At 38.0% G+C, this 25,730-nt stretch overlaps 1 protein-coding gene across 1 annotated transcript in view; it reads left to right on the forward strand.

Moving 5' to 3' along the window:
- Positions 1-16,981, forward strand: part of LOC6038063 (serine/threonine-protein phosphatase 4 regulatory subunit 3) — a 36,411-nt gene extending 19,430 nt beyond the window's left edge. The window contains exons 2-8 of the mRNA XM_038249861.1: positions 5,652-6,321; positions 8,285-9,414; positions 9,471-9,663; positions 9,734-9,992; positions 10,043-10,318; positions 10,378-10,529; positions 16,163-16,981. Coding sequence (XP_038105789.1) covers positions 6,210-6,321; positions 8,285-9,414; positions 9,471-9,663; positions 9,734-9,992; positions 10,043-10,318; positions 10,378-10,529; positions 16,163-16,839 — 2,799 coding nt within the window. The 5' untranslated portion in view covers positions 5,652-6,209 and the 3' untranslated portion in view covers positions 16,840-16,981. The remainder of the gene's footprint in view (positions 1-5,651; positions 6,322-8,284; positions 9,415-9,470; positions 9,664-9,733; positions 9,993-10,042; positions 10,319-10,377; positions 10,530-16,162) is intronic.
- The last annotated feature ends 8,749 nt before the right edge of the window (positions 16,982-25,730 follow it).

Here is a 25,730-nt window from a genome sequence, read left to right on the forward strand (position 1 = left end):
CCTAAACCAAGTCAAATGCAACAAGTTCGGGTCAAATCGGTTCAACCAGTGCCGAGAAACGTGAGCTAGTTTATTGGTCACATACATACACATCAGTTTTCGATTCTGAGTCGATATGTACTCATGAAGGTGGGTTTACGACGTTTTTATACAAAGTTCATTTTTAGAGCAGAATTATAGCCTTACCTCAGTGCGGAAGGCAAAATGATATATGAAAATTCAAAAATATATAACTCTTGAAGGGTTTTTTGATCGATTTGGTGTCTTCAGCAAAGTTGTCGGTATAAATAAAACTACACTGAAAAAAATGATGCACGATAATTTTTTTTTGTTAGTTTTTATTTAACATAGGCCGTTGCAAATATTTTTCAAAGTTTATGTCGCCCCCCTTCAAAATTGGTCTGAAAAATCAGGGGGCAAAAAAAATTCCAGAAAACTTCAAAATGTCCATGAAAATAGAAGTCTTATCTACTGAAAACAATCTTAAATGCATTTTTGCAATTTCGTCGTGAAACTACTTACTTTTCCTGTCATTCTTGAACGACGAAACAGCCTACTTTTCTGTACAAAAAATAACAGAATCGAATAGCAACCCTTTTCAAAACAAATGCTGAAAAGTTCTACTTTTCAGCACTGAAACGGATGCTGAAAAGTTGAACTTTTCAGCACTTGTTAGGAAATGTTATACTTTTCAACATTTTTTCTGATTTGAACGATTCATTGACTCAATGCATGGACATTTGTCCTATAATTGGGTCCTAAAATGAAGCATAGATTGCTGATATTATTGTTTACAGCGATAAAGCTTATTTTTCTGAGTACAATGACCCTTTGTACGACCACAAAGAGTTTAAAATGGATTTTTAAATCAATTTTGAAAAATTAACCTCGCGGTCCTTCTTGACAGAAAAGCTCCTACTTGACAGCTCGTTCCAAGGGGACCATAGTTGATCCATCGAAAAATGTTGTCTTGTCAAAAAAAAATTTTGCATTAAAATGAAAAATAGTGATCAGAAATGGTTTTTAATCGTGTTTTTTACCGTTGTATATAAAAATTAACATAGGGCTTTAGTACCCAATTCTGTCCAAAGGGTGTTTTTCGGAATTGCAAAAAACGTTGTATGGAACTCGTTGCAAAACTTGATTTTTCATCACTCGTCGTATTTATCTAACTCGGTGAACCTCGTTAGATAAATGTACGACTCGTGCTGAAAAAATCCTCTTTTTGCAACTTGTTGCATAAACTACTATTTTCTAGATTGATAATCATCATATGTTGCATGTTTGAACTTGTTTAAAAATATTTTGAATTTTTATGAAATTCCAATGTACAGCACCACATTTTTTTTCGCAAAAAATAAAATTTTCTCCAATACTTAGATATTTTGGAAACTAATGATGGCAAAACAACTGGACAGGTGTATTATGCATTTTAAAACATTTTTTCATTAATTTTTTATGAATCAGTAGAATTTTTTGATGTTTATTTATCAAACCAGAGGTCTAAAACAACAAAGTTTAACTTTGTTATTAATTAATTTTCAATGAAAAACTTATTAAAAAGTAGACCAGCGTGAAGTTCTGATTCAGTTTTATTTTGCCACATTGATGGAATATTTAAAAATGACTTGAGTTTGGCAATGGTTTTTGTGTAAAATATTTTAAAATGATATGTTAATTCAATAAGTAATTTCAAACAGTTTTTTTTCCATATGTTTCTCTGGAACTTTTTTGTGAGTATGGGGGAATTACTATAGATAAAGCACGATTTTCTGCTTAATAGAAAACTTGAATATTGAATATAATCCAATCGTTTTTCGCTCTGAATGCAAAAAAAAAAATACGATTTAAAACCCGATTTAATCCCACCAGGGATGAGATAGAGCCTTTTTTACTAAAGAATATAACTTCTTTCAATTCACAACATCGACTTGATTCAAAAAAAAACTTATGATGAAAGCAAGGTATTAATGATGTGTTTCTAAAAGAAGTTGAAAACGCAATTTTCACCAATAGAATATTTTTAATCGTACAAATTCTTAATCAAACAAGCGTTTATGACAAACTCTAGCATAGCTAGCTTCCAATGCGCAAGTGACGACACACACCGCGGTTTTGGTGTTCTAGTTTTGGTACGAGCCCAAAAACCGAACAAAGCAGGCGCAAAGCAAAACCGAGTAAACCGCACAGTGGGAAGCTTGCCATTCAGCATCTACAAAAGTGAGAGAGTCAGAGATAGCTATTTTTATAACCGCACCACTACACACTCAATCGCAATACCTTAGGTAGATAGCCATTGGCGTCGCGAGCATTGAAAACTCTGAAAACGATATAAAGCTTAAAAGCTTCGAAAGCTCCTATTGGAATCCAATGAACTCTGTTAAATAAAACGACACGACAAATGAAGCGTACTTAAAGGCGATTTAAGGAGCACACGGGAAACAAATTGTTTGTACCCGGATGAATGTCCTATGCCAAAAAAGTTTTTGCATAAACATTGGACAGTCATGCAAAAACGGACAGAGCAAAAGAAACCGAAAAGCTACGATATCGTACATGTTGAAGGAAACATCGGTAGACAAGCTACTACGAGCCAAAACATATACGCGCCAGCATTCTCGCGCCAGTATTCGAAGCTCAACTTGACAACTTGGCGACGAAGCGTCGAAAATCGATGCAGTGTGATTTTTTGATGATTTTTCGGATTAAAATTCATGCTGAATCGACAAATTTACGAAGATGGAAATGACGTCCAGCCTTAAAGTAAAACCTATACCTTTCTTTAGTAAGAAAGGCAAAACATTAAAAAAATGTAAAAAACAATTATGACTGCTAATTTGTTTTAAAAAATAATACGGTTAAATACAGACAACTGGATAAATCAACACTGATTCAAATATTCAATATCCAAGTTTACAAAATCAAAATGGGAACTTGGTAAAACCCTTTTTTACAGCTAATTCCTAGATATTTTTCTTTACTCTTTGACAGAATAATAACAGTAATCATGTATAAAGCGTTCTTTTATTTCAAATAAAATAATATGAGGAATAAAATATTAAATTCAGTTATCATTAACTTTTTGCCATTCCCAGTTGAATCGAAGTATGAAAAAACTATACGTTTGCCATTTTTCAAAATAAACATTGAAATTATAAGTATTGTTAAGCTTTCGGTAATTTCTAAAAGACTAGTAAGACTTAAGTACTTTTTGATCGAAAATTAAATGTTACATCGAAAAATAAAGTTGAAATTTTTTTTAGGTTAAATATTTCGATTTTTTTTAAGTACTGATTCAAACATTTATAACTCGGTCAAAGATTTTTTGCACTTTCTGGAAATTTCGGAAAAGTTGGCAGTTGATGTCCCCTAAAACATATCAGAAAATAATTATAAATAAAAAATAGTGCTGCAAATCAAGTATCAGTGACAAAAAGTGAAACTAAAAATCACTAAAAAAATTACCGTGTATCGTTTTTTCTGTGTAGTCCTTTTGGAAACTTTTTTGGAAATCTCAAGTGTCCACGTGGTTTATGGATGGTCCCCACAAAAAAAGTTTCAACCGGATTAAAAAATACAAACTCTAGATTTTCAAAGATTTGTTAACATTCCAACTTGAGACCATCTATAAACCACGTAGACACTTTTTTTTTGAAATTAAGTTAGGTCATTAGGTCTTTCTAGGTCAGATCTGTCTGTCGTCCGGCCCGTGAAGCCATTTCATCCGGCCCGCGACGGCTTTTTAAAATATTTCTTTGGCCGGCCCTTAAGGCTGTTCATGAAGTATTAAATAAATAAAATTATTGTCTGAATTAAAAATATAAGCTTGAGATCAAATTTTAACATACATTCTTCATGTTTCTAAATTCAGTTCTTATAATTTATATATTGATATTTTTTAACAGAAAAATTGAGCAGGAAAACAAAATAATCAATTTCGTAAAATTGTGAAATTTATGAAAAAACTTGGATTGTTGTCTTAAATTTAAGAAAAGGAGACTAAATGTTATTTCTTTAAGTTTTTTTTAAATAGCATAAAAATCAAATTTTTCATACTGAAAATAGATCGCTGGAAATATTTTTAAAATATTGAAAAATGTATCAAAAACTTCAAATTACAACGATTGAATGTTTTTTTTACATAAAAAAATCAAGGTATTTAAATGCAAACGTCAAAAACAATATCTTACCAATTTTAAACAAGCAAAAATTAAAATAAGTCAAATAAACACATTTTTTTATGTAATCTTTATTTTTCATTTTTAAAATCAAGATGTATGAATCATATTTGCAACACTATTTCTTTTATGTGTTTACTTTAAAAGAACCGAATCATAAGAAAATTGAAAAAAAGGCGTTTACTTTTTCAGCTTTTATCAAATATTAATTCCGGCCCGCCACTGCTTCAGAAAAATCAGATCTGGGTCGCAGGGCCAAAAGGTTGGGCACCCCGGTTCTAGGTGGAACAAACAAACAATCTGAGTAGAAATCTTGCAACAGGAGTCTATTGCAGGCAGCGGGATCATGCGGTTGCTTGGCATGATCGGTCCTGTTTTTCGGCGTTTGAGTGATTAACGAGAATTATGTTTCTGCTTCGGTCGATTGCGAGCAGCGAAGCCACGCGGTTTGCTTGCATTAATCGTGTTTTTGCGCCCTTTTTTCAAGTGATTAGAGTTGACCTCGAGCAGTGTCTATCGGTAGGCTCGACGACGAAACATTTCAGCTAACCCCATTAAAACTCATGTGATACTTTGTAGTAGCTGCAGTCGATTGGGCGGTCTCTATCACTCAAGTATCGGACTAACTTTCCCATCCAAGTGACTCTACCGCTGGACGTAGACGGCGTCGGTAATGATCATGGGAACGCGAGGACACTGTTATGATAAGTGCAGGTCGTCTCCCTGGTTCCTGTCTCGGTAGAGTCAATCCAAAGGTTTGTAACAGTTCGAATTCCGGGGTGGATGGAAGCTTGGTTGTAAAAAAGGCTTGCAATTGCCTCAACAATCGAAGGTTTGGACACCTAGTTTCGAGTACGGATCTCGGCATCGAGAACGCCAAGGCAAGGCTGTAGAGCGAACAATTTGATTTTGAACAAGTTGAAATTACTCCCCATTACGAAGAGGAAGAAGAAGCTTCCAAAGCGCCACTTCCACGCCTCTCCGTCTGACGGCGACTTTGGATTCCACCGCTCGATGCAGAATGCTTTATGGCGCTTGACTTGACAGAGAGCAGCGGGGAACCTGTCTTACCCGTTTTGCACACTACCACTGCTACACAGGGTTACACAGGGCCCTGCTGGTGTGTGGGTTCCAGATTTTCGCGCGAGAGACTCACACGACGACTACGGAAGAAGGTCGCGCGGAGTAGTACGGAGTGTACTCTCCGCCGTAAATTTCGCGAATTCAACTTTCTTTTTTTTTTTGTTTATTTTTCTTTTTTTTTTCTTCTAAAGTTGGATTAAGTCAAGCAGGGATGGGGTGGTGGGGGTTGATTATCTGTGTCTGTATCAGATTCGTAAGCAAGATGGATGCGGTCAGCGTTGATAGATTAGGTGGTTTGCCTCGAACTGAGGGATTGTTTTGGTTTAGGTCATTAAGACATAAGGAAAAGCCGTCAAAACTAACTCTTTTTCCTTTCTTCTCTCTTTGCAGATTCTCGATCAACTCCGTTCAGCGAACCGATCTCAAGTGTAAATAATAGTGTATCTACACACCGTAGTTCCCCTCCCCTCATTCTCATCGAGTAGCCCTTCCAATCTCGTCGCGAGTGTCATCCCCCCCGTTAAGAAAAGAGAAAAGAAAAACTCCGGCTCCCGTTTCCTGGTGCAGTGATTCCGTAATTGTGTAAAAATTGAGCAGCACGTAGACCCGGTGCGCTACAAAATTCTAAAAAAGAGAAAGAAGAAGAGTTCCTCTGGCCACCATCATCATCACCACAACCACCAGCATCAGCACCACCACCGGCACCATCACCACCGTTACCATCCGGCAGCGACGGCGTCGACGGCGGCGGACACCACTTCCTCTGGCAGCAGCTCGAGCGGCAGCGGTTCCGACAGTGCTGGAAGTGACAGCGAGCTGCAACACCAGCAGCAACCGTCGACTAGTGGCTGCGGCGCCGGAAACGGCCGACCTCAGCAGCAGCAGCAACAGGACCAGGTTCAGCAAGACAGTACCGGCAGCAGCAACGTCAACAACAGTCCCGCCACAATGACAACCGACACGAGGCGACGCGTCAAGCTGTACGCACTGAACGCAGACCGGCAGTGGGACGATCGGGGCACCGGCCACGTCACGTCCAGCTACGTCGATCGGGTTAAAGGTGAGTGTGGGGGTGCGGTTTTTGATAACTTTGGTTTGGTTTTATTTTGCTAGGTATCAACTTATTCGTGCTCGAGCTGAACATCGGACATCAATGTGTCGGGTTTCGTGTGAAGGATTATGAGGCGATCAACGACCGGATGTGTAGATTGAGGATTAGATGCCGTTTCTCCAACTATCACATGCTCAACGTACATTGCCCACATGAAGAATCATCCGAGCATCCAGATGATTCAACGTCCCAGTGTCAGTGTAGGACTCTAAACAGTTCTGGCAGGAAGGTCCTCCGACGAGACAGGGAGTTGGTGATGGCTACACGAATCCGCCGTAAAACTCAAGTGCAGAAAGCTCCAGACGTGAGCCGATCCAATCGCTGATCCGATTTGCGGGAATCCAGGGATTGGAAACTCGGAACGGGGAACTGCAAGTCTCTCAACTTCGACTCAACGAATTGCGGGTTCGCGGTCTCAAACCTCTACGAGCTTCTTGACCGCGAGTATAGGAAGTGTCCAAAACACGACGTCAAGATTGTCATCGACGACTTAAGCGCTCAAGATGGAGTTCAGACCGGGTTTTTGGGAGGTTCAGCGCTCACCAGAGTACTAACGGGAACGGCCTACGACTCATCGATTTTACAACTTCCCGAAACATCTTCGGGACCGTCGCCCGCGGCGGTATAATCTGGAGCGGTTTTAGGACCATGAGGTCGTTGGTGAGCTCGCTGAAGCCCTTCTGGAGGCCTGCTGGAGCCGTTTGGAAGCAGCCATCAACGCAGCGGTACCGAGCGCCATCAGGAACGTGGACCGACTTCGACGAGGAATGTCAGCAAACCCATCTTTTCCCGGATAAGAAGCGCCGCTTGGTATTTTCAACCATTCCAAGCGACGCTTCTGCACAGAACCAAGGAACAGCTCCAACGAAACGCGCAGGTTCTACAAGAAGCTCAGTCAATCCCAAAAAGGCTTCACGGTGTGCCGAAATGTGCCAGTGGAAGTTAAAGATGCCATCAATAACCTTCGGGAAGTCGCGTGTTTTCGCCTTTCTTACAAGTGCCCTTACAAACTGTGTTCAAAGTACACGTACGCGACTGCCGGTGGGATAAGCAGCTAGCAAAGATAGTTGGCCACCTGTCTGTACCGGCTGATAGTCAAGATCTGGGACACGGAACAGCTACCGGAGGAGTGGAAAGAGGGAGTAAGAGGGGTCGCGAGTTGCAGATCCCGACGCTGTTCATCAATTTCAATGCCGCGTCCCACTTGAAAAGCTATGGAAGATCATGTACGAGAACGGCTTTGCCGGGAAGCTGATTAGAATAGTGGTACTGCTACGATATCCCCGGCCTCTGTTTCAACAGTGGGCTTGAAGGTGTCATGAGGCGGGCTTGCTTTAATACGGCACGATTATCAACCGGTCCAGCCAGCTCATCTGCTATGCCGACGACATGGACATTGTTGGCAGAACGTTCGAGGAAGTGGCCAGGAGGTACACCGATTCGAAGCGGGAAGCGGATTAAGTTGGATTAAAGTAACTGATGGCAGGAGAAACCGAGTCCCTTAGGGCTCGCATAGGACCGAGCGTGACGATCGACGGCGACCAGTTCGAGGTTGTGGAGGAGTTTGTGTACTTCGGGTCGTTAGTGACGTCGGACAACAACAACAGCGTTTGATGGCAGCGCATCTGGAGACAGCTCATGACCCGGGGGTTGTTCGAGCAGTAAAATTCAAGGACGCAATCTAGAGGCAAGGCAGCTAGGAAGGATGGCATCGATTTAGTACTCATCAGACTGGACACATACAAGTTGACGATCCTAGGTTTTTAGTCATGATCTGGGAGCTAAAACTGTTCCATTTAGTAATCAGATTCGGACAGGAATTATTGGTAGAGCCGTTTTTCTTGAAATTATAGTTAATTTTTTAGCTATCTTTGTTCAGTGTGTTCATCATTGCTTTCTTTTCGTATTTCAGGTGTCTCCCTGCTGGTGCACGCCGAGAACGACGGCTCGATGCTGCTGGAGAGCAAGATCCACCCGGACACGATCTACCATAAACAGCAGGACACGCTGATCGTGTGGAGCGAGGGCGACAACTTCGACCTGGCGCTCAGCTTTCAGGAGAAGGCCGGCTGCGACGAAATATGGGAGAAGATTTGCCAGGTCCAGGGCAAAGACCCGTCGGTGGAGATTACGCAGGACGTGGTGGAGGAGTCCGAGGACGAGCGGTTCGAGGACATGTCGGACTCGGCCCCGCCCATCGAACTGCCGCCGTGCGAGCTGTCCCGGTTAGAGGACATCTCGGAGGCGATCGCGAACGGGCTGACGTCGCAGATCCGCAAGGACAAGCTGGCGCAGGCGATCGAGAGTGAGAACTACATCAAGAAGCTGCTGAGCTTGTTTCACATTTGCGAGGATCTGGAGAACCACGAGGGGCTGCACTATCTGTACGAGATCTTCAAGAACATCTTCCTGTTGAACAAGAACGCGCTGTTTGAGATTATGTTCGCCGAGGACACGATCTTCGACGTGGTGGGTTGCCTGGAGTACGATCCGACGGGGAATCCGCCCAAGCAGCACCGGCAGTATTTGAAGCAGCTGGCCAAGTTTCGGGAAGCGATTCCGATCCGGAACGGTGACCTGCTGGCGAAGATCCACCAGACGTACCGGGTGCAGTACATCCAGGACATTGTGCTGCCAACGCCGTCGGTCTTCGAGGACAACATGCTGAACACGCTGTCGTCGTTCATCTTCTTCAACAAGGTCGAAATAGTCACGCTCATCCAGGAGGACGAAAAGTTCCTGGACGACCTGTTTACGCTGCTGACCGATCCGACCACGTCGGACGCCAAGCGGCGCGACATCATCCTCTTTCTGAAGGAGTTTTGCAACTTTGCCCAGTATCTGCAGCCGCAGAGCAAGGAAACGTTCTACAAGACGCTCATCAGCCTCGGGATCCTGCCGGCGCTGGAGATTACGCTCGCCATCAACGACAAGAAGACGAAGGCGGCCTCGATCGACATCCTGACGACGATCGTCGAGTACTCGCCGTCGATCGTGCGCGACTACACGCTGCAGCAGTACAACAACTCGGACACGGATGAGGTAAGCGGGGTGCGGGTCTTCAAACTGCTTGTACTTACTTTTATGACTTTAAACAGGATCAAACGCTGATCAACATCGCGATCGAGCAGATGCTTTCGGACTCGGAGCCGGAGCTGGGCGGGGCGGTGCAGCTGATGGGCGTGCTGCGGATACTGCTCGACCCGGAGAACATGCTCAGCTCGGTCAACAAGTCGGAGAAGTCGGACTTTCTCAACTTCTTCTACAAGCACAGCATACAAACGCTAACTGGTGAGTAAAGTCTCTCTAGCTTAATCGTGCCCGGACCTTAAACTCTCCAATTTCTCGGTACTCTCGACAGCCCCCCTGCTGCTGAACACCCTCACGGACAAGCCCGCCAACGAGGACTACCACACGGTGCAGCTGCTCGGGCTGGTGCTGGAGCTGCTGTCGTTCTGCGTCGAGCACCACACCTACCACATCAAGAACTGCATCATCAACAAGGACCTGCTGCGGCGGATACTGGTCCTGATGAAGAGCACCCACACGTTCCTGGTTCTGGGCGCGCTCCGGTTTCTCCGGAAGATCATCGCGCTCAAGGACGACTTTACAACAGGCGAGTCTCTCTCTCTCTCAACCAACTCGCATCTCATTCTCACCCTCCCTGCAGGCACATCGTCAAGGGCAACCTGTTCGCGCCGGTCGTGGATGCGTTCATCCGGAACAACGGTCGCTACAACCTGCTCGAGTCCGCCATCCTCGAGCTGTTCGAGTTCATCAAGATCGAGGACATCAAGTCGCTGTACACGTACTTTGTGGAGAACTTTGGCAAGTTCTTTGACGACGTCCAGTACGTGCAGACGTTCAAGACGCTCAAGAACAAGTACGACCAGCAGCAGGACCGGCTCAAGGAGAAGGAGAAGGGCGGCGGCGGCGGCCTGGACAGGTAAGCAGTCTTCAAACCTTGGAATCTTCAAACAAAATCTCACTCCTTCCCCGTTGCAGCGTGCCCTCGATCCTGCGCAACAGCAGCCGGTACCGGCGGGACCAGCGCCAGCTCGACGAGGAGGAGGAAATCTGGTTCAACGAGGAGGAAGACTTTGCCGACAGCAACAGCAACAACAAGGCCGGCTCGCCGGAACTGGACACTAGCCTAGGTGAGCGAAATCATCACAGCAATTTAGTTGCTGGTGGTGTCTGCGGTGGTGGCAAGAAGCGCAAACGGGACTCGATGCCCGGGCTGCGCCGGATTGCGTCCTCGTCCTCGCTTTCGTCGGGGAAGGGCGACGGCGGTTTGGGTGGTGGAATGGACTGTGGGGAGTGATAGAAATAGGCTGGTGGGGTAGAAGTTAGCGCGGTTAGGGCGCTATTTTAGTAAACCTTTTGTTCAGGGGGAGAGCGAGGTGAAGCTATCCATGACCGAACGCCGGTTCAGTTCAGATAATTTATATGTGTGCGTGTGTATTTCGTGGTGGATAACTTTTCAAAGAGATCAAGGCTGCTGACATCAATAAACTGAATTCTTGAGATTACCTATGTGATTCGCGTTGCATTTTGACTCCCGAAAGGCTAAAGAGAGAAGACTGGTTGAAGGTTGAAGACTTGAAGGCATCGCCGTTGGACTCTTCGAATTGGTAAACCCGTAAGTTTTAATTTAAGATTTTTTTTTTTTAAATGGTGTTTGAGCTTATCTAATTATGTCTTTTTTGATTGACTGCAATCGGAGAGGATTGATTCAGAGTTGCTTTTTGAGATCTTTTATTTTACTGTGAGTCAGTTCAAGCTGATGGCAAACTTTGCAAGTTATGATTTGTGTGAACGTGTAAATGTAGGACCTTCTACATTTGAAATCACTGTTGAAATAATTATAGATTGTGATTGGACAATAAAAAATAATCTGACTGAATAAATATACATACTATATGAAAAGGGAAATCCGAATAGATCAAAAAAAGGTTAAAAATAATTTGAATAACACTTTTTTCTGTCTTAATTTTTTCAATGAATCTAATGCTTTTGTAAAATTCGTCATTTCAAAAAATACTCTCAAGAAAGGAGAAAACGAAAAAAAACAACTATTCCATAAACATATTTACAAGTACTTGATGGTTCACATTTTTAAAAAAGAGTTTTTAAATCGATAATGTTCATTGATTCAAAAAAAATGTTAGCTTTTTAATTCCTATTTTTTAAGGGAACTTATGGGAAATGGGATTGGAGAGCTTTTCAGTAAAAATATTTACGAGACTGAAAAATAAAAAAAAATGCAAAAAAAAACAAAAAATAGTCAAAACCTTTGTGTTTTATCAACATTTTTTGTTTAGAAAACGATACCATCCTGCATTTTTCTTAATGCTTTATCTTAAGCTATTTAAAAAAAAAAGCTTCGCCCGAAAAAAAATCGTGCCTTCACCTTCAAATTCTTTAAAATTGAAATCCGACAAGTTTATAGAAGTGGCATATTTTTTTTTCTTTCTGTCTATTTTTCAGAAAGCGCGTCCAATTTCCTACAAGATTGCCTTTGACTTCTTTCTGATAAGATGCGACGGCTTCAAGTTACAGAAATAGTTAAACAACGATATAAAAAAATATTTAAATGACTAACGCCCTTCTCAAATGTCATTCTCAGGTGCGACTGACTCCATATGCAAAGAAAAAATACATGCAACCGATTTTCTATTTGGGTAAAATTGCTCGCATTCAAATATTTTACAAAGTATTTGAAAAATATTAGCAGCCTAAATTATTGTACTAAAACACTTGGAAAATGGAAATTATAAAATAAAATTTCTAAAAATCTAACAAATTTAAAATCTAAAATTGGAAATTCTAAAATTTCGAACTTAATTTGAAATATTAAAAAATACCAACCAGCAACCTGTCCGATTAATCCACCCTGGCGGGACCGAAATGAAATAAAACGGAGTGAAATAAACTTGACAATAATCATACAAATATCTATTTTCTTACTGAAAATTTGAATAATAATCTAAGATCGAAGCAAGGATCAAAGTAGCCATGGGCGAGTCTGGACGTAAAATTTTTCGGTATTTTCAAGTTGTTTCTCGCATCTTTTGGCCAATTTTTACAAAATTCTACAATGGTTTCGGATTTGTTCTTCGGATGACTTTATTCTGCAAGAGGACCTTTATGTGGCTGAAGACAAAAGTGAAGCTCTCCGTGAACTTTTGGCGTATGGCGGAACGGTGAAGATTCCCTTCCGGCAAAGCCAGAAGCAGTTTGCATCCTGCAGAGCCTTTCCCTTCACTTAAACAGCCCCTAAATGGAAGCAGATTCTATTCGATGTGGTTCGTCGACGGAAAACTATCAAGAACCAAGAGGAGGTGACGATTGTCACGCCGTCAGGCTGTGTCCAATTCCGATTGCAGGAAAATGAAGATTGAAGCTGCTTATTTAAAATATCCATATTTTGGTGAGATCTTTCCATAATTTTTTGCTGATTTTTTACATACTTACCATACCAATATGAATCATATACTATTGAATCAATGAACTATCCTTCCTATCCCTTCTCCATCATCAATTTTCCCAATCCCCATTTCTCCATTCCACGAACTCGCCTTTTAATATAATTATTTGCCAAATTTACACTTACACACCCAACCACAACTATTTCGGAGCGTTTGGTACGGTATGTCCACGCATCCTTCCTCCCCTGTAGATTCTGTGAAATGTGATCCGTTCACAGAATCCTCTTTGCGGTAAACACAACGCAATAGGGCTGGCCGCTTTATTTTTTGCAGTTCATTGGGGCGTAATCTAATCACAAGACTTTTTTCATAAAATTATTTTTATTAGGTCCTTTTCGGTACTGGGACCTGGTTAGGACCGAGTTGGCTTTTGAAATTACATTGTTCTTAAGGTGAAGCCGTTGATCATTTTCGAAGAAAATTGATCATCACTATAAAATATTCTGTATTAAATTCAATTTAACGAATTTCTTCATCAAAAGGAATCAGCATGTGCCGGTTGTTGCCTTCTTGAAGCCACTGAAAGAATTTTTGGTCTAAATCAAATCTGGAGTTTTTTTTTGAAAAGGTCCAATAAACCAAATTTTCCAGTTTTTGCGTTTTGGGTGTATTTGAAACCGCCTTGAGTCAGGGGTATTAAAAACACCCAAAAAGCAAAAAATGAAAATTTGGTTTATTGGACCTTTTTAAAAAAAAAACTCCAGAAATGCGTTTGAAAAATTATATAATTTTGTGGTACAATCATTGACGTCCTAGTTGGCAATCATTGATTAATGACGATTTCCATAACTTTGCTAGGAATGGGATGATCGTTACCAAAAGGAATCAGCATGTGTCTGTAGGGCACTATTCTAAACAACTTGTAGAAGGAATTTTGTCAAAATTGAAAGCTACGCAAAATTTATATCTTTTAACGAAAAATCATGGCAATGATGGAAGTCTTCACGTTAATGCTAAGAGTAATTACAGAGGATCATGTGTGTAAATGTTAGTGGGAGAGGAGCCGATTACCCGCGGCCTACTCGGGGTTAGTAGGGAAGGGAATCACAAGACTTTCCAGCATGCTTTCATCGGACTGGCTGCGTTTGTGTAAGATTAGATTCGATTGAAAAATTCAATAACAATCTAATATTCGACAATACAAATGATTCAAAAATACAAATTTGAAAATATGGAAAAAAATCCGAAATTTCAAATATCAAAAAACAAAAATGAAGGAAATTCCAACCATTTTTAAAATCTTTATTCAAACAATTTAACGAATTAATTCAAAAAAATATGGAGGATTGAAAAAAAAGTATATTAAAGTCGAGATTAAAGAATTCAATAGCTCAAAAAATTCAAAATTCAAAACCTGAAAAATTTCAGAAATTTTAAGTCAAAATTTCAAAGGTTTAAAAAATCTGAAATATAGAAATTCGAAAACACATATTTACGAAAAACCCGAAATTCTAAAATTCAAAATCTCAAATTTTTCAAATATTCAAAAAAAAAAAGTCTAAATTCCAGAATAAAAAATGTGGAGTTAAGAAATTTTAGAATTTAAGAATTTAAAAATTTAAGAATTTAAAAATTTAAGAATTTAAAAATTTAAGAATTAAAGAATTAAAGAAGTAAATAATTAGAGAATTAAAGAAGTTAAGAATTTACGAATTTTAAAATTTAAGAATTTTAGAAAAACTTTTAAACTTATGTACCAGCCTTATTTTATAATTTCCTAGTTTCCAAATTAATTTCCTCCTAATTTCCTCATTTTTAAATTTCCTTATATCCTAACTTCCTAATTTCTCAATTTTCTTATTTCCTAAATTCCGTATATTTCAATTACCATATTGCCAATTTCTTAATACCGTAATTTCCCAATTACTAAATTTCCTAATTTTCTAATTTCCTTATTTCCTAATAACAAAATTTCCTTTCTACCAAATTTTCTATCTTCCTAATTTCCTAATTTTCAAATTTCCTAATTTTAAAATTTCCTAAATTTCTCAATTTCCTAACATCCAAATTTTATTATTTCCTAACATCCGAATTTCCTAATTGCCAAATTTTCTGACTTCCTAATTACCAAATGTCCAAATTTCCTAACATCATTATTTCCTAATATCCTAATTTCTTAATTTGCTAATTTCCTTATATTCAAAATTCCTAATTACCAAATTTCCTAACTTCCTAATTTCATAATTTTCTGATTTTCAGGAGATATAAGCTCAATTTCTTAATTTTCTAATTTCCTAAATATCTCAATTTGTTAACATCCAAATTTCCTTATTTCCTAATTTCTTTATTTCATTATTACATAATTTCCTAATTTCTTTATTTCTTAATTTCCTAATTACCAAGATTCCCAATTTCTTAATTTCCTAACATCCTAATTTCCTTATTTCATAATTTCATTAGTACAAAATCTTGATTTACCTTTTGGCGAGAAGGGGTTAAATTTTTTTTTTTATAATTTTTGGATTTTTTATTGGTTGAGTATTCTTAGATTAATTTTTCAAAACAACCAAGGCGCCATATTTACTATAGGATCTCTATTTACTTAGGATCTCTTGAAAAAAGTATAGATGAAGTTATGATTAACAATTTGATATTTTTTTAATTTCGTGATTTTTGAATGCACTTTTTTTTTAATTCTTTCAAAATTTCTAAATCTCTGATTTTTTTTTTAATTTTTCTGTCAGAAAATTTATGAATAAAAAAAAAAACAAAAATATTAAAATTTAAATAACAAACCCTAGTCTCAACATTTGAATGCCATAAGTATTTTAAAATGCATTTTTCACTAGTTCTGTTGTTTTGCAATCCTAAGTTCAGAAAAATAAAAATAAAAAATTTTACGACAACAAAATTTCCTGCAAAATTAAAACTTTTTGTGGTACGGGGGAGGGGCCGTTTCAAGGCCTTCGCAAAATCGAGGTCGACATCGGCCGGATAATGCACTTAACCTTGTTTGTGATGTTGAAAGCTTGACCGCCGATCCAGCAGGGAATGGAGATCGCTTTGGTGGACCGCTCGATCTCGTCGTGAGATCGTGAGAATGTTCTTTGACTAAGAACTTCGTCTTAGAGCTCTATGCAGGGTAGCAATCCAAAATTTAGATGAAGCGCCGTTTCACCTATGCTAATAAATTAATACAGCTGTTCTGGTTACGGGGTCTCCCCATAAATAAAGTTATTCAAGAATATTTCAAGATTTCAAGTCTATTTATTGAAGGCGTGTAAGTAAATTCGTCTGACAAAAAAATATTAAAATTCATTTGCCTTCATCAAAATAACCAAAACTTTCTCTCCTACCAGGTAAAATCTTCGACAAGAAATCGTCGGACTCGACCTCCCCGCCGCCTTCCGCCGCAGCCACCTCAGTGAACGGCCCCAAGTACAGTAGTAGTAGCACCAGCAGCAGCACTAGCAGTAGTACCAACAACAACAACAACAACGCCAGCAGCATTACGACCACCTCGCCGTCGTCGTCGCCGCCGCACCATCTCTCCCAGCTGAACAACAACAACAACTCGGCGGACAGTATCAGCACGGACCTTAACAGCAACAACAGTACTAGCATCAACACCGCGACCTCCAGCAGCAGCAGCACGTCGTCCGCTTCGTCGTCCGTTGGCGAGGTGGCCGTTACGTCCATCCACGAGGCCCTCCAGCAGCAGCAAGAACTGCTCGAAGCTTCCGAGGCCAACCTAAATCTTACGTCCTCCTCCTCCCCCTCCTCGAGCGTCACTCCGTCGGACGAGCTGACGACGACGGCAACAACGGAAACGACCTCGCTCTTTTCGGCGTCAACGGCGACGACGACGAGGATCGATCCCAGTCACCGCCGCCGTCGGCGGTCAACTCACACGACGAAGAAGCACCCGCCACGGACGACTACGAAGTCACCCCAGCCAAGGACGACAGCTGTAGTCCCGCGGTTGAATCTCTGGAGAACGTGGTCGACGACGAGCTGGAGACGTCCAAAAGGTTAGGCCTGGATGCGGGTACGGCGGAACCGGCCATCACGTCGACGTCCACGGTGGAAGCCAGTCCGGAAGAGGAGGAAGCAGAAGAAGTGGTGAGGCAAAACTGTACTGCCGAAAGCAACAGCAACAGTTCCAACGGTGATATCAGCAGTGTTCCAACGAGTGCGGCGGGAGTGGCTCTCGATGCCGCGCCGGATGTGGCAGAGCCAACGGCGACGGCGGCGGTGACGGAAGTGACTGGGGAGATGGATGGGGTGACGGAGGAGAAGGTGGATGAGGCAGCGGCGCCAGCGGCGGTGAACAGCTTGAAGAAGGTAAGTGTCAACACTTTTCAAGATTCTCGTAATTCAAAGTTGCAGTTTTTTTTCAAATAAATTTTGGAAATTTTCTGCCCTACAACTTTGCCGAAAACACCGAAGCTCTCTCTCTCTCTTAACTGTCAAAAGTAAGAAATTCCATAGCTTGCTGTGATGAGTATTTTGAAAAACAAATTTCACCGAAACTAGGCCATGACACCGCTGAACAAAGTTGAGCAGTTCTCTAGGATTTCGGTCATTCGATTTTTTTTTGTATTTTTTAATCCGACTGAAACTTTTTTGGTGCCTTCGGTATGCCAAAAGAAGCCATTTTGCATCATTAGTTTGTCCATATAATTTTCCATACAAATTTTTCAGCTGTCCATACAAAAATGATGTTTGAAAATTCAAAAATCTGTATCTTTTGAAGGAATTTTTTGATCGATTTGGTGTCTTCGGCAAAGTTGTAGGTATGGATACGGACTACACTGGAAAAAAATAATACACGGTAAAAAAAATTTGGTGATTTTTTTATTTAACTTTTTAACACTAAAACTTGATTTGCAAAAAAATACTGTTTTTAATTTTTTTTATTTTTTGATATGTTTTAGAGGACATAAAATGCCAACTTTTCAGAAATTTCCAGGTTGTGCAAAAAATCATTGACCGATCATTGAATTTTTGAATCAATACTGATTTTTTCAAAAAATCGAAATTTTGGTCGCAAAAATTTTTCAACTTCATTTTTTGATGTAAAATTGAATTTGCAATCAAAAAGTACTTTAGTGAAATTTTGATAAAGTGCACCGTTTTCAAGTTATAGCCATTTTTATGTAACTTTTTTCGAAATAGTCGCAGTTTTTCATTTTTTTAAATTAGTGCACATGTTTGTCCACTTTTGAAAAAAATATTTTTGAAAAGCTGAGAAAATTCTCTATATTTTGCCTATCGGACTTTGTTGATACGACCTTTAGTTGCTGAGATATTGCAATGCAAAGGTTTAAAAACAGGAAAATTGATGTTTTCTAAGTCTCACCCAAACAGCCCACCATTTTTCAATGTCGATATCTCAGCAACTAATGGTCCGATTTTCAATGTTAAAATATGAAACATTTGTGAAATTTTCCGATCTTTTCGAAAACAATATTTTCAAAATTTTCAAATCAAGACTAACATTTCAAAAAGGCCAAACATTGAATATTACGCCCTTTTAAAATGTTAGTCTTGATTTGAAAATTTCGAAAATATTTTTTTTGAAAAGATCGGAAAATTTCACAAATGTTTCATATTTTAACATTGAAAATCGGACCATTAGTTGCTGAGATATCGACATTAAAAAATGGTGGGTTGTTTGGGTGAGACTTAGAAAACATCAATTTTCCTGTTTTTAAACCTTTGCATTGCAATATCTCAGCAACTAAAGGTCGTATCAACGAAGTCCGATAGGCAAAATATAGAGAATTTTCTCAGCTTTTCAAAAATATTTTTCAAAAGTGGACAAACATGAAAAACTGCGACTATTTCGAAAAAGTTACATAAAATGGCTATAACTTGAAAACGGTGCACTTTATCAAAATTTCACTAAAGTACTTTTGATTGCAAATTCAATTTTACATCAAAAATGAAGTTGCGACCAAAATTTCGATTTTTTGAAAAAATCAGTATTGATTCAAAAATTCAATGATCGGTCAATGATTTTTTGCACAACCTGGAAATTTCTGAAAAGTTGGCATTTTATGTCCTCTAAAACATATCAAAAAATAAAAAAAAATAAAAATAGTTTTTTTTTGCAAATCAAGTTTTAGTGACAAAAAGTTAAATAAAAAATCACCAAAATTTTTTTTACCGTGTCATTTTTTTTTCAGTGTAGTCCATATCCATAGCTACAACTTTGCCGAAGACACCAAATCGATCAAAAAATTCCTTCAAAAGATACAGATTTTTGAATTTTCATACATCATTTTTGTATGGACAGCTGCCAAATTTGTATGGAAAATTATTTGGACAAACTAATGATGCAAAATGGCTTCTTTGGGCATACCGAAGGCACCAAAAAAGTTTCAGTCGGATTAAAAAATACAAATATTAAAATTGAAGAAAAAAGACCGATTTCGTAGAGAATTGCTCAGTTGTAGAACATGTCCAAGCACGAAAATGCTTACATTTAGCTCTAATTAATTAAGTTCGTCAAAACAGCCTTTTGGACCACTGTGCATTCCATTTTTGGAACATCCGAAAAAAGACGCGATTTTCTATTATTTGCAGCTCAAAATGGTGATGGCTTTGAAATTTGATGTCAAAGGAACTTTTATGTAAAATTTGACGCTCGATTTGATGGAACTCCGAAAAATTTGAAAAAATCTATAAACAAATTGCTGTTGATTAAAACTATTTCCAATATGCTTGTTAAAATCTTGGGACTTGTTTAAATTCACAAATCAAAGCTTGAATACAGTCCTGACTCGATTATCTGAAGGCCTTGGAAAAACGTCACTTCGGATAATCAAAAATTCGGATGATCGAATCACGAAAAAAAAATCGTTATCGAGCAATTCCAGCTCAAAACAGGAATTTTTTAGGTACTTTATCTCGACCCCCTCCGATTTCAATAAAACTTTGTAGACATCGTTATCCTACGCTTATTTAAGCCATTTTTGTGTAGATGGAGCCAGTTTTACTCGATAATGACATTTGAGAAGGGCGCTAGAGTTTTAAATATTTTTGTATATCGTAATTTAAATATTTCTGTATCTCGAAGCCGTTGCATCGTATCAAAAAGTTGTGAAAGGCAAACTTGTAGGAAATTTGACGGGCTTTCCGAAAAAAAATACACCGAAAGAAAAAAACACGCCACTTTTATGAAATTTTCTGATTTTTAAGTTTAAAGGTCAATTTTGAAGGTGAGACCATGAAATACTCACGAAAAATGCAGGATTGAGCAACTTACCAAAAAAAATGCATAAATTATTTACTGAAACGGTTTTTTTTGAAAAGTGCTCTAAACGTCAAAATTTTCAAAAACGGAATACGGTATTCGATTCTCCAGACAATTTTACATAATAGTCTTTGTATTGACCACTGTCCTAAGTCCAATCCTTGTGAAGTTACAGCGGTTTTAAAAATAAAAATGTTGAACAAATTGGGTTTTGATGGTTTCTGACAATTTCTATGTGACAGACATGATTTTTCAGTGTCGTAAATAATTTTACCGGAAAGCTCGTCCAATTTTCCATAAGATTGTCTTCGACCACATTTTAATTGGAAGCATAGACTCAGATATAAGCTAATTGCATTGCTCATAACTGAAAACAGAATATTTTTTCCGTTGTAGTTCAGTTGATGGTGGTAACCTAGATAGTAAATTAGCTTCAATCATCAAAAAACGAGTTCTATCGAAAAATGGTCAAATACACTTTTATGGGAAATCGGATGAGCTTTCCGGTAAAGTTATTTACGAGACTGAAAAATCAAGTCTGTCACATAGAAATTGACAAAAACCATCAAAAAACCTATTTTTCACCATTTTTGCCTTCCTCACCTTACTGAGGAAAGGCTATAAAATCACTCGGATAATGAACTTTTTAATTAGACCTCCTAGAGCTACCTTCATTTGTACATATCGACTCAGAATCACCAGCTGAGCAAATGTATGTGTGTTTGGCTGTATGTAGACATGTGTACCAAATCAATGTCACTGGAATATCTCGTCACAGGCTCAACCGATTTTGGCCGGAATGGATTTAATCGATCCGTCTTAACGTCCCCTAAGTTGCTATTTAAATTCATGCAGTTTTATCATGTATTAAAAAAGTAATGTTAAAAAAACTGTTTCATATTAAATTAAAATTATGGTAAAATGGGTGGTTTTTCCATGAAACCCTCACATGTTATAAATTTTTAGAAAGCATATGAGAAGACCTTTTAGGTGGAGTAAGAATTTTCAAGATCTGACTGAAAAAAACGAAACTATTGGCACTACGCCCCCCGGGGCATGGCCTTCCTCTAACGTGGGATTTCTGCTCCAGCGCCTCTGACGAGACAGGAGAAACCGGGACCGACGTTTTACTTCACCATCCGATAGAAGCTCAGTGGATAAGGCGGGAATCGAACCCGCGTCTCATAGCATCATCGGGATCGGCAGCCGAAGCCGCTACCCCTGCGCCACGAGACCCACTCAAGATCTGACTGATCTATCTTAAATTACAAGCAGTTTAAAAATGGTCTGAATTCACATAACCTCAACCGGTCGGGTCTGATCGCCACGAAAAAGCCGTGTAGAGGGATGCCATTTTCTTCAAAGGTCGTGTCTGTATAATCTTAACAAAAAGTCTGTAGGTAGTCTATTTGTTTACTCATAACTTATTTTTATTAGGGGAGATCCATATACATGTGGACATTTTAGGGGGGTTGGAATCACTATAAATAAGAGGAAGGCACCAACCACCTAAAGGTGGATTAAGTAACGTTTTATTTGGGTGTACCCCATTTGGCATAATGGACATTTGGCATAACGGGTTTTCAAGAAGGACGTTTGGCATAATGGACGTTTGGCATAATTGGTCCAAGACATCAGGGACGTTTGGCATAATGGACATTTGGCATAATGGACGTTTGGCATAACTTGTTTAAAAACCATCAAGGACGTTTGGCATAATGGACATTTGGCATAATGGACGTTTGGCATAACTCGTTCAAAAACCATCAAGGACGTTTGGCATAATTATTGTTATCTTTTTTTGTATTATTAAATTAGTATTTATTTTCTGTAAAGTATAATAATTTATAGCTTTTTTCCTATTTTCTACACAGAAAATTTTACTTTAAAAGAAGATATTTTTTATAGATATCATGTATCTATTTTCTTTCAATAGATGTAATTTTTCCCCTTTTTGGAATATTTGTTAATAAAGCTTTAAAATGCATCTTTTCATAAATTTATTTAAAAAATTTTTTTAGAAAGATTCTAAATAATATTAAAAAATCAGCAGCTAATTTTTTGTATGATATTTTTCCTTCTTTTATTTTAAATTCAACTAACTATGAGATGGCAGTTTTGCCAGTCTTTAAATATTTTGCAATCAAGATTTTATACTATTTTCCTGCAGGCCAAGGATTGATACCTAAGAGCATGCAATGGCACTGACCTTGTTGCGTGCTCTTCGGTTGACGTCCACGTAAGGAACATCCTGGAAGGAGCGTAACTAACTACATCCGTAGTTCTGTTAGATCATCCGAATTATCTTGATCAGAACAGTATAGCTCTGGTTCCTTGCGAGTGTCCTATTTTCTTACCTCCACGTTGGCTTGGTTTTCATGATGACCTAGCTGGTGGCCTGTGGAAACGGATCGTAAACCTTTGACCACCGCGGGTCAGAGTCGAGACGGCTAAAAGAAAGGGGCGCAACAATGTGGGAAAGGGAAGTAATTTGATATTGTAGACGGTATTGTTTTGATTCGCAGTATGTTGAGTCAACTGCTGTGGATGTACCTGAAACATCGCACAACGGGGTTTCTCTTCTCTTCATTCTCAGCTACCACCTATCTCCTATTTTTATTTTGCTCTTCTGATTCCCAATTCTTCACTGATTCTTCTATTTAATATCCAACATTTGATTTTAATTTTACTAACTTTTGATTCTCTTATCTCTCAAAGCTTTTCCACTCTTTTCTATCAATTGATACTGCTGTAACAAACTTTGTTTTGTTTTTTTTTTTCCTTAAAAATATACTTTTCCTTAATTCGCCTAATTTTTTTTTTTTTTTTTTTTTAGATTTTATTGCGAATTTATTTATTTGAATAATTCTTTCTCTGTCCTATAAATTATCATTACTATAATCTAAGCTTGTTTTGTATCTCTATTTATTAACTATTGTCTAATTTTACATCTAATACATCTAGCTTCTCATTTTTATTCTTCAAAATACGCTCATCATTCTCTTACTATTGATACTTGATTTTTATAAAATAAATTCTCTTTTACTGTCTATTGTTCTCAATCTTCACCCTTTTTTTTCAAACAAGTGAGGTTTGAGCCCTTACTCAATTTATGGAATGGTTAAAGGATTAACACAAATATTATTATTGTATTTTTGGTAAACTTTTATAACATGCATAGGACAAAAAATTGTAACAAAACACCGCGACAAAAGAAATAGCAACAGATAAACACGACTCAACACTAGGAAAGATTTCAGGAGAAAAACAACACCCAGTAAAATAACAACTAGTTTTGGATTCAAACTAAAAATAAAACAGTTTTGCTGTATAAAAGTTGATAGGCACACTATAGATGGTTAGGCGCTTATACTTACATCAAACCCTACGTAATGTACCACCCCCGGCCGAGTTAAAATGCGTAACCGGAAAAGAAGGTGTGCATGCCTGGCACGAACACTCAAAGCGTGTTCTAGCGTGCTGCTCGTACTGACTCAGAGCAAGGGTGAGATGAGATGTAGGTGTAAGGGCAGTGTGTGTTCATCGGGAACCTAGTGCATAAGATCGGTCAAGGCCCGTTCTTACACTGAAAATTGCGAATTGCGAAGATTTTATACTATTTTCCCTTTTCCCTTTTTTTTTGAATTCAACCTGAAGAATGTATGAATATTTTGCTCTGCTTTAAAGAAATGCAATTAAGATTTTTAAAGCAATTTTCTCTTCTTTTATTTTAAAACTAAAAGAAAGCAAAATCTCTCAAAAGATCTGCAGTTTGTTTTTTTTTGCAATATTTTGCAATTATTTTTTTTATGCAATTTTCTCTTCTTAAATAATCAACCTAAATAAGGGAAGTACATTTTTTCTTACTTTAAATATCTGACAAATAAGTAATTATGAAATTTTCCCTTCTTTTATTTAAAATTCAACTTTTAGAAGGGAAAATCTCTAAAAAAAACTTTTGAATAATTGACAATTGAGTTTGTTTATGAAATGTTCCCTTCTTTTATATAAAATTCAACTTATAGAAGAAAAAGTTTCTTTAAAGATTCACATTTTGCTAATCTTTAAACGTTTGATAATCGCTTTATTTTTATGTTTTTATCTACCTCTATTCAAAATATCAATTTAATTGAACAATTATCCCTTCTTTAAGATTAGTTTTAAATATATACAAGAAGGGAAATTGCATGAACAACTTTATTGCAAAAAAATAAAGCATCAGAGAAAAAATGTGCAAAAATGATAGAAATGTTTAAAGAGAACATCTATAAGAGAATTTCCCTTCTTAAAGTTGAATATAAAAAAGATGGGAAAATTGCATAAAAAAACTTAATTGAAAATATTTAAAGAATAGCAAAATCGACATCCCTTCACCCAAAATACATGGTTGAGATTATAGTTCCATCAACATTTATAGAGAGCTCAATGCTAAACTCGATAGAATAATATTATCAACTCACACCTGCAAAACAATTAATTTCATTAATTAATTAAAACAGTAAATCTTCAACAAGAGTCATACATCGACATCTGACTACTCTTGTGTCACCAAGCTGTTGTGGCCAAGGCATTTTAGTCATTGAGTTATTATATTAAAGGTCCCTGGTTCAATTCCCGTAGACAACACTTCTGGAGTTTTTTTTTTGATAAGGTCCAATAAACCAAATTTCCAGTTTTGCTTTTTGGGTGTTTTTGAAACCGCCTTGAGTCAGGGGTATTTAAAAACACTCAAAAAGCAAAAACTGAATATTTGGTTTATTGGACCTTTTTTTAAAAAAAGCTCCAGACTTTTTGTTTTGAAGGATGAACTTTTTCTTAGAATGGACTCGAGGGCATAATTCTCTCAGTCATCTAGAACTGTGTTCTCTGTGTCTGTCGGACGAGTGCTGCCCAATTCTGGGTGTTCTTTAGGTTGAATTCGAAAAAAAAAGAAGGGACAAATGTGAATTCATTTACAGATTTTTCCTTCTTCTAGTTAAATTATGATCAAAAGAAGGGAAAATTGCATTTTAACAGCTCAATTGTCGAAGATTTGAAGAGGTTTTTTCATCTTTTAGTTGAATTTCATAAAAAAGAAGGGAAAATTTTATAAAAAAATATTATTGCTAATTATATTGAAAGGGGAAAAATGTAAAGCTAACAAGAGATATTTCCTTCATAAAACTAAATTTTCAATAAAAATATCGCGATTTCATGAAAAAAATTATTGTGAATAATAATCAAAAAGGGGAAAAAATACTATTTGGGAAATAATATAGAGATACCAAATTTTCGAAAATAAAATTATAATCTCTTAAAGATATAAAAAAGTTAAATAAACAATACATTTTCATTCGTGAAAATAAGAAATACTCATAAAAAAAAAACAAAAAAAAATCTAGAAATAACTATGCCCAACGTCCATCATGTCCTAGATGATTTTTAAACGAGTTATGCCAAACGTCCATTATGCCAAATGTCCATTATGCCAAACGTCCCTGATGTTTTGGAGCAATTATGCCAAACGTCCCTTATGCCAAACGTCCTTCTTGAAACCCCGTTATGCCAAATGTCCATTATGCCAAATGGGGTACACCCGTTTTATTTTTAAAACCGCTGTAACTTCACAAAGATTGGACTTAGGGCAGCGGTCAATATGGAGACTTTTAATGTAAAATTGTCTGGAG

Source organism: Culex quinquefasciatus, chromosome 1 (genome assembly GCF_015732765.1).
Source record: "Culex quinquefasciatus strain JHB chromosome 1, VPISU_Cqui_1.0_pri_paternal, whole genome shotgun sequence".
In the NCBI taxonomy this organism is placed as follows: domain Eukaryota; kingdom Metazoa; phylum Arthropoda; class Insecta; order Diptera; family Culicidae; genus Culex; species Culex quinquefasciatus.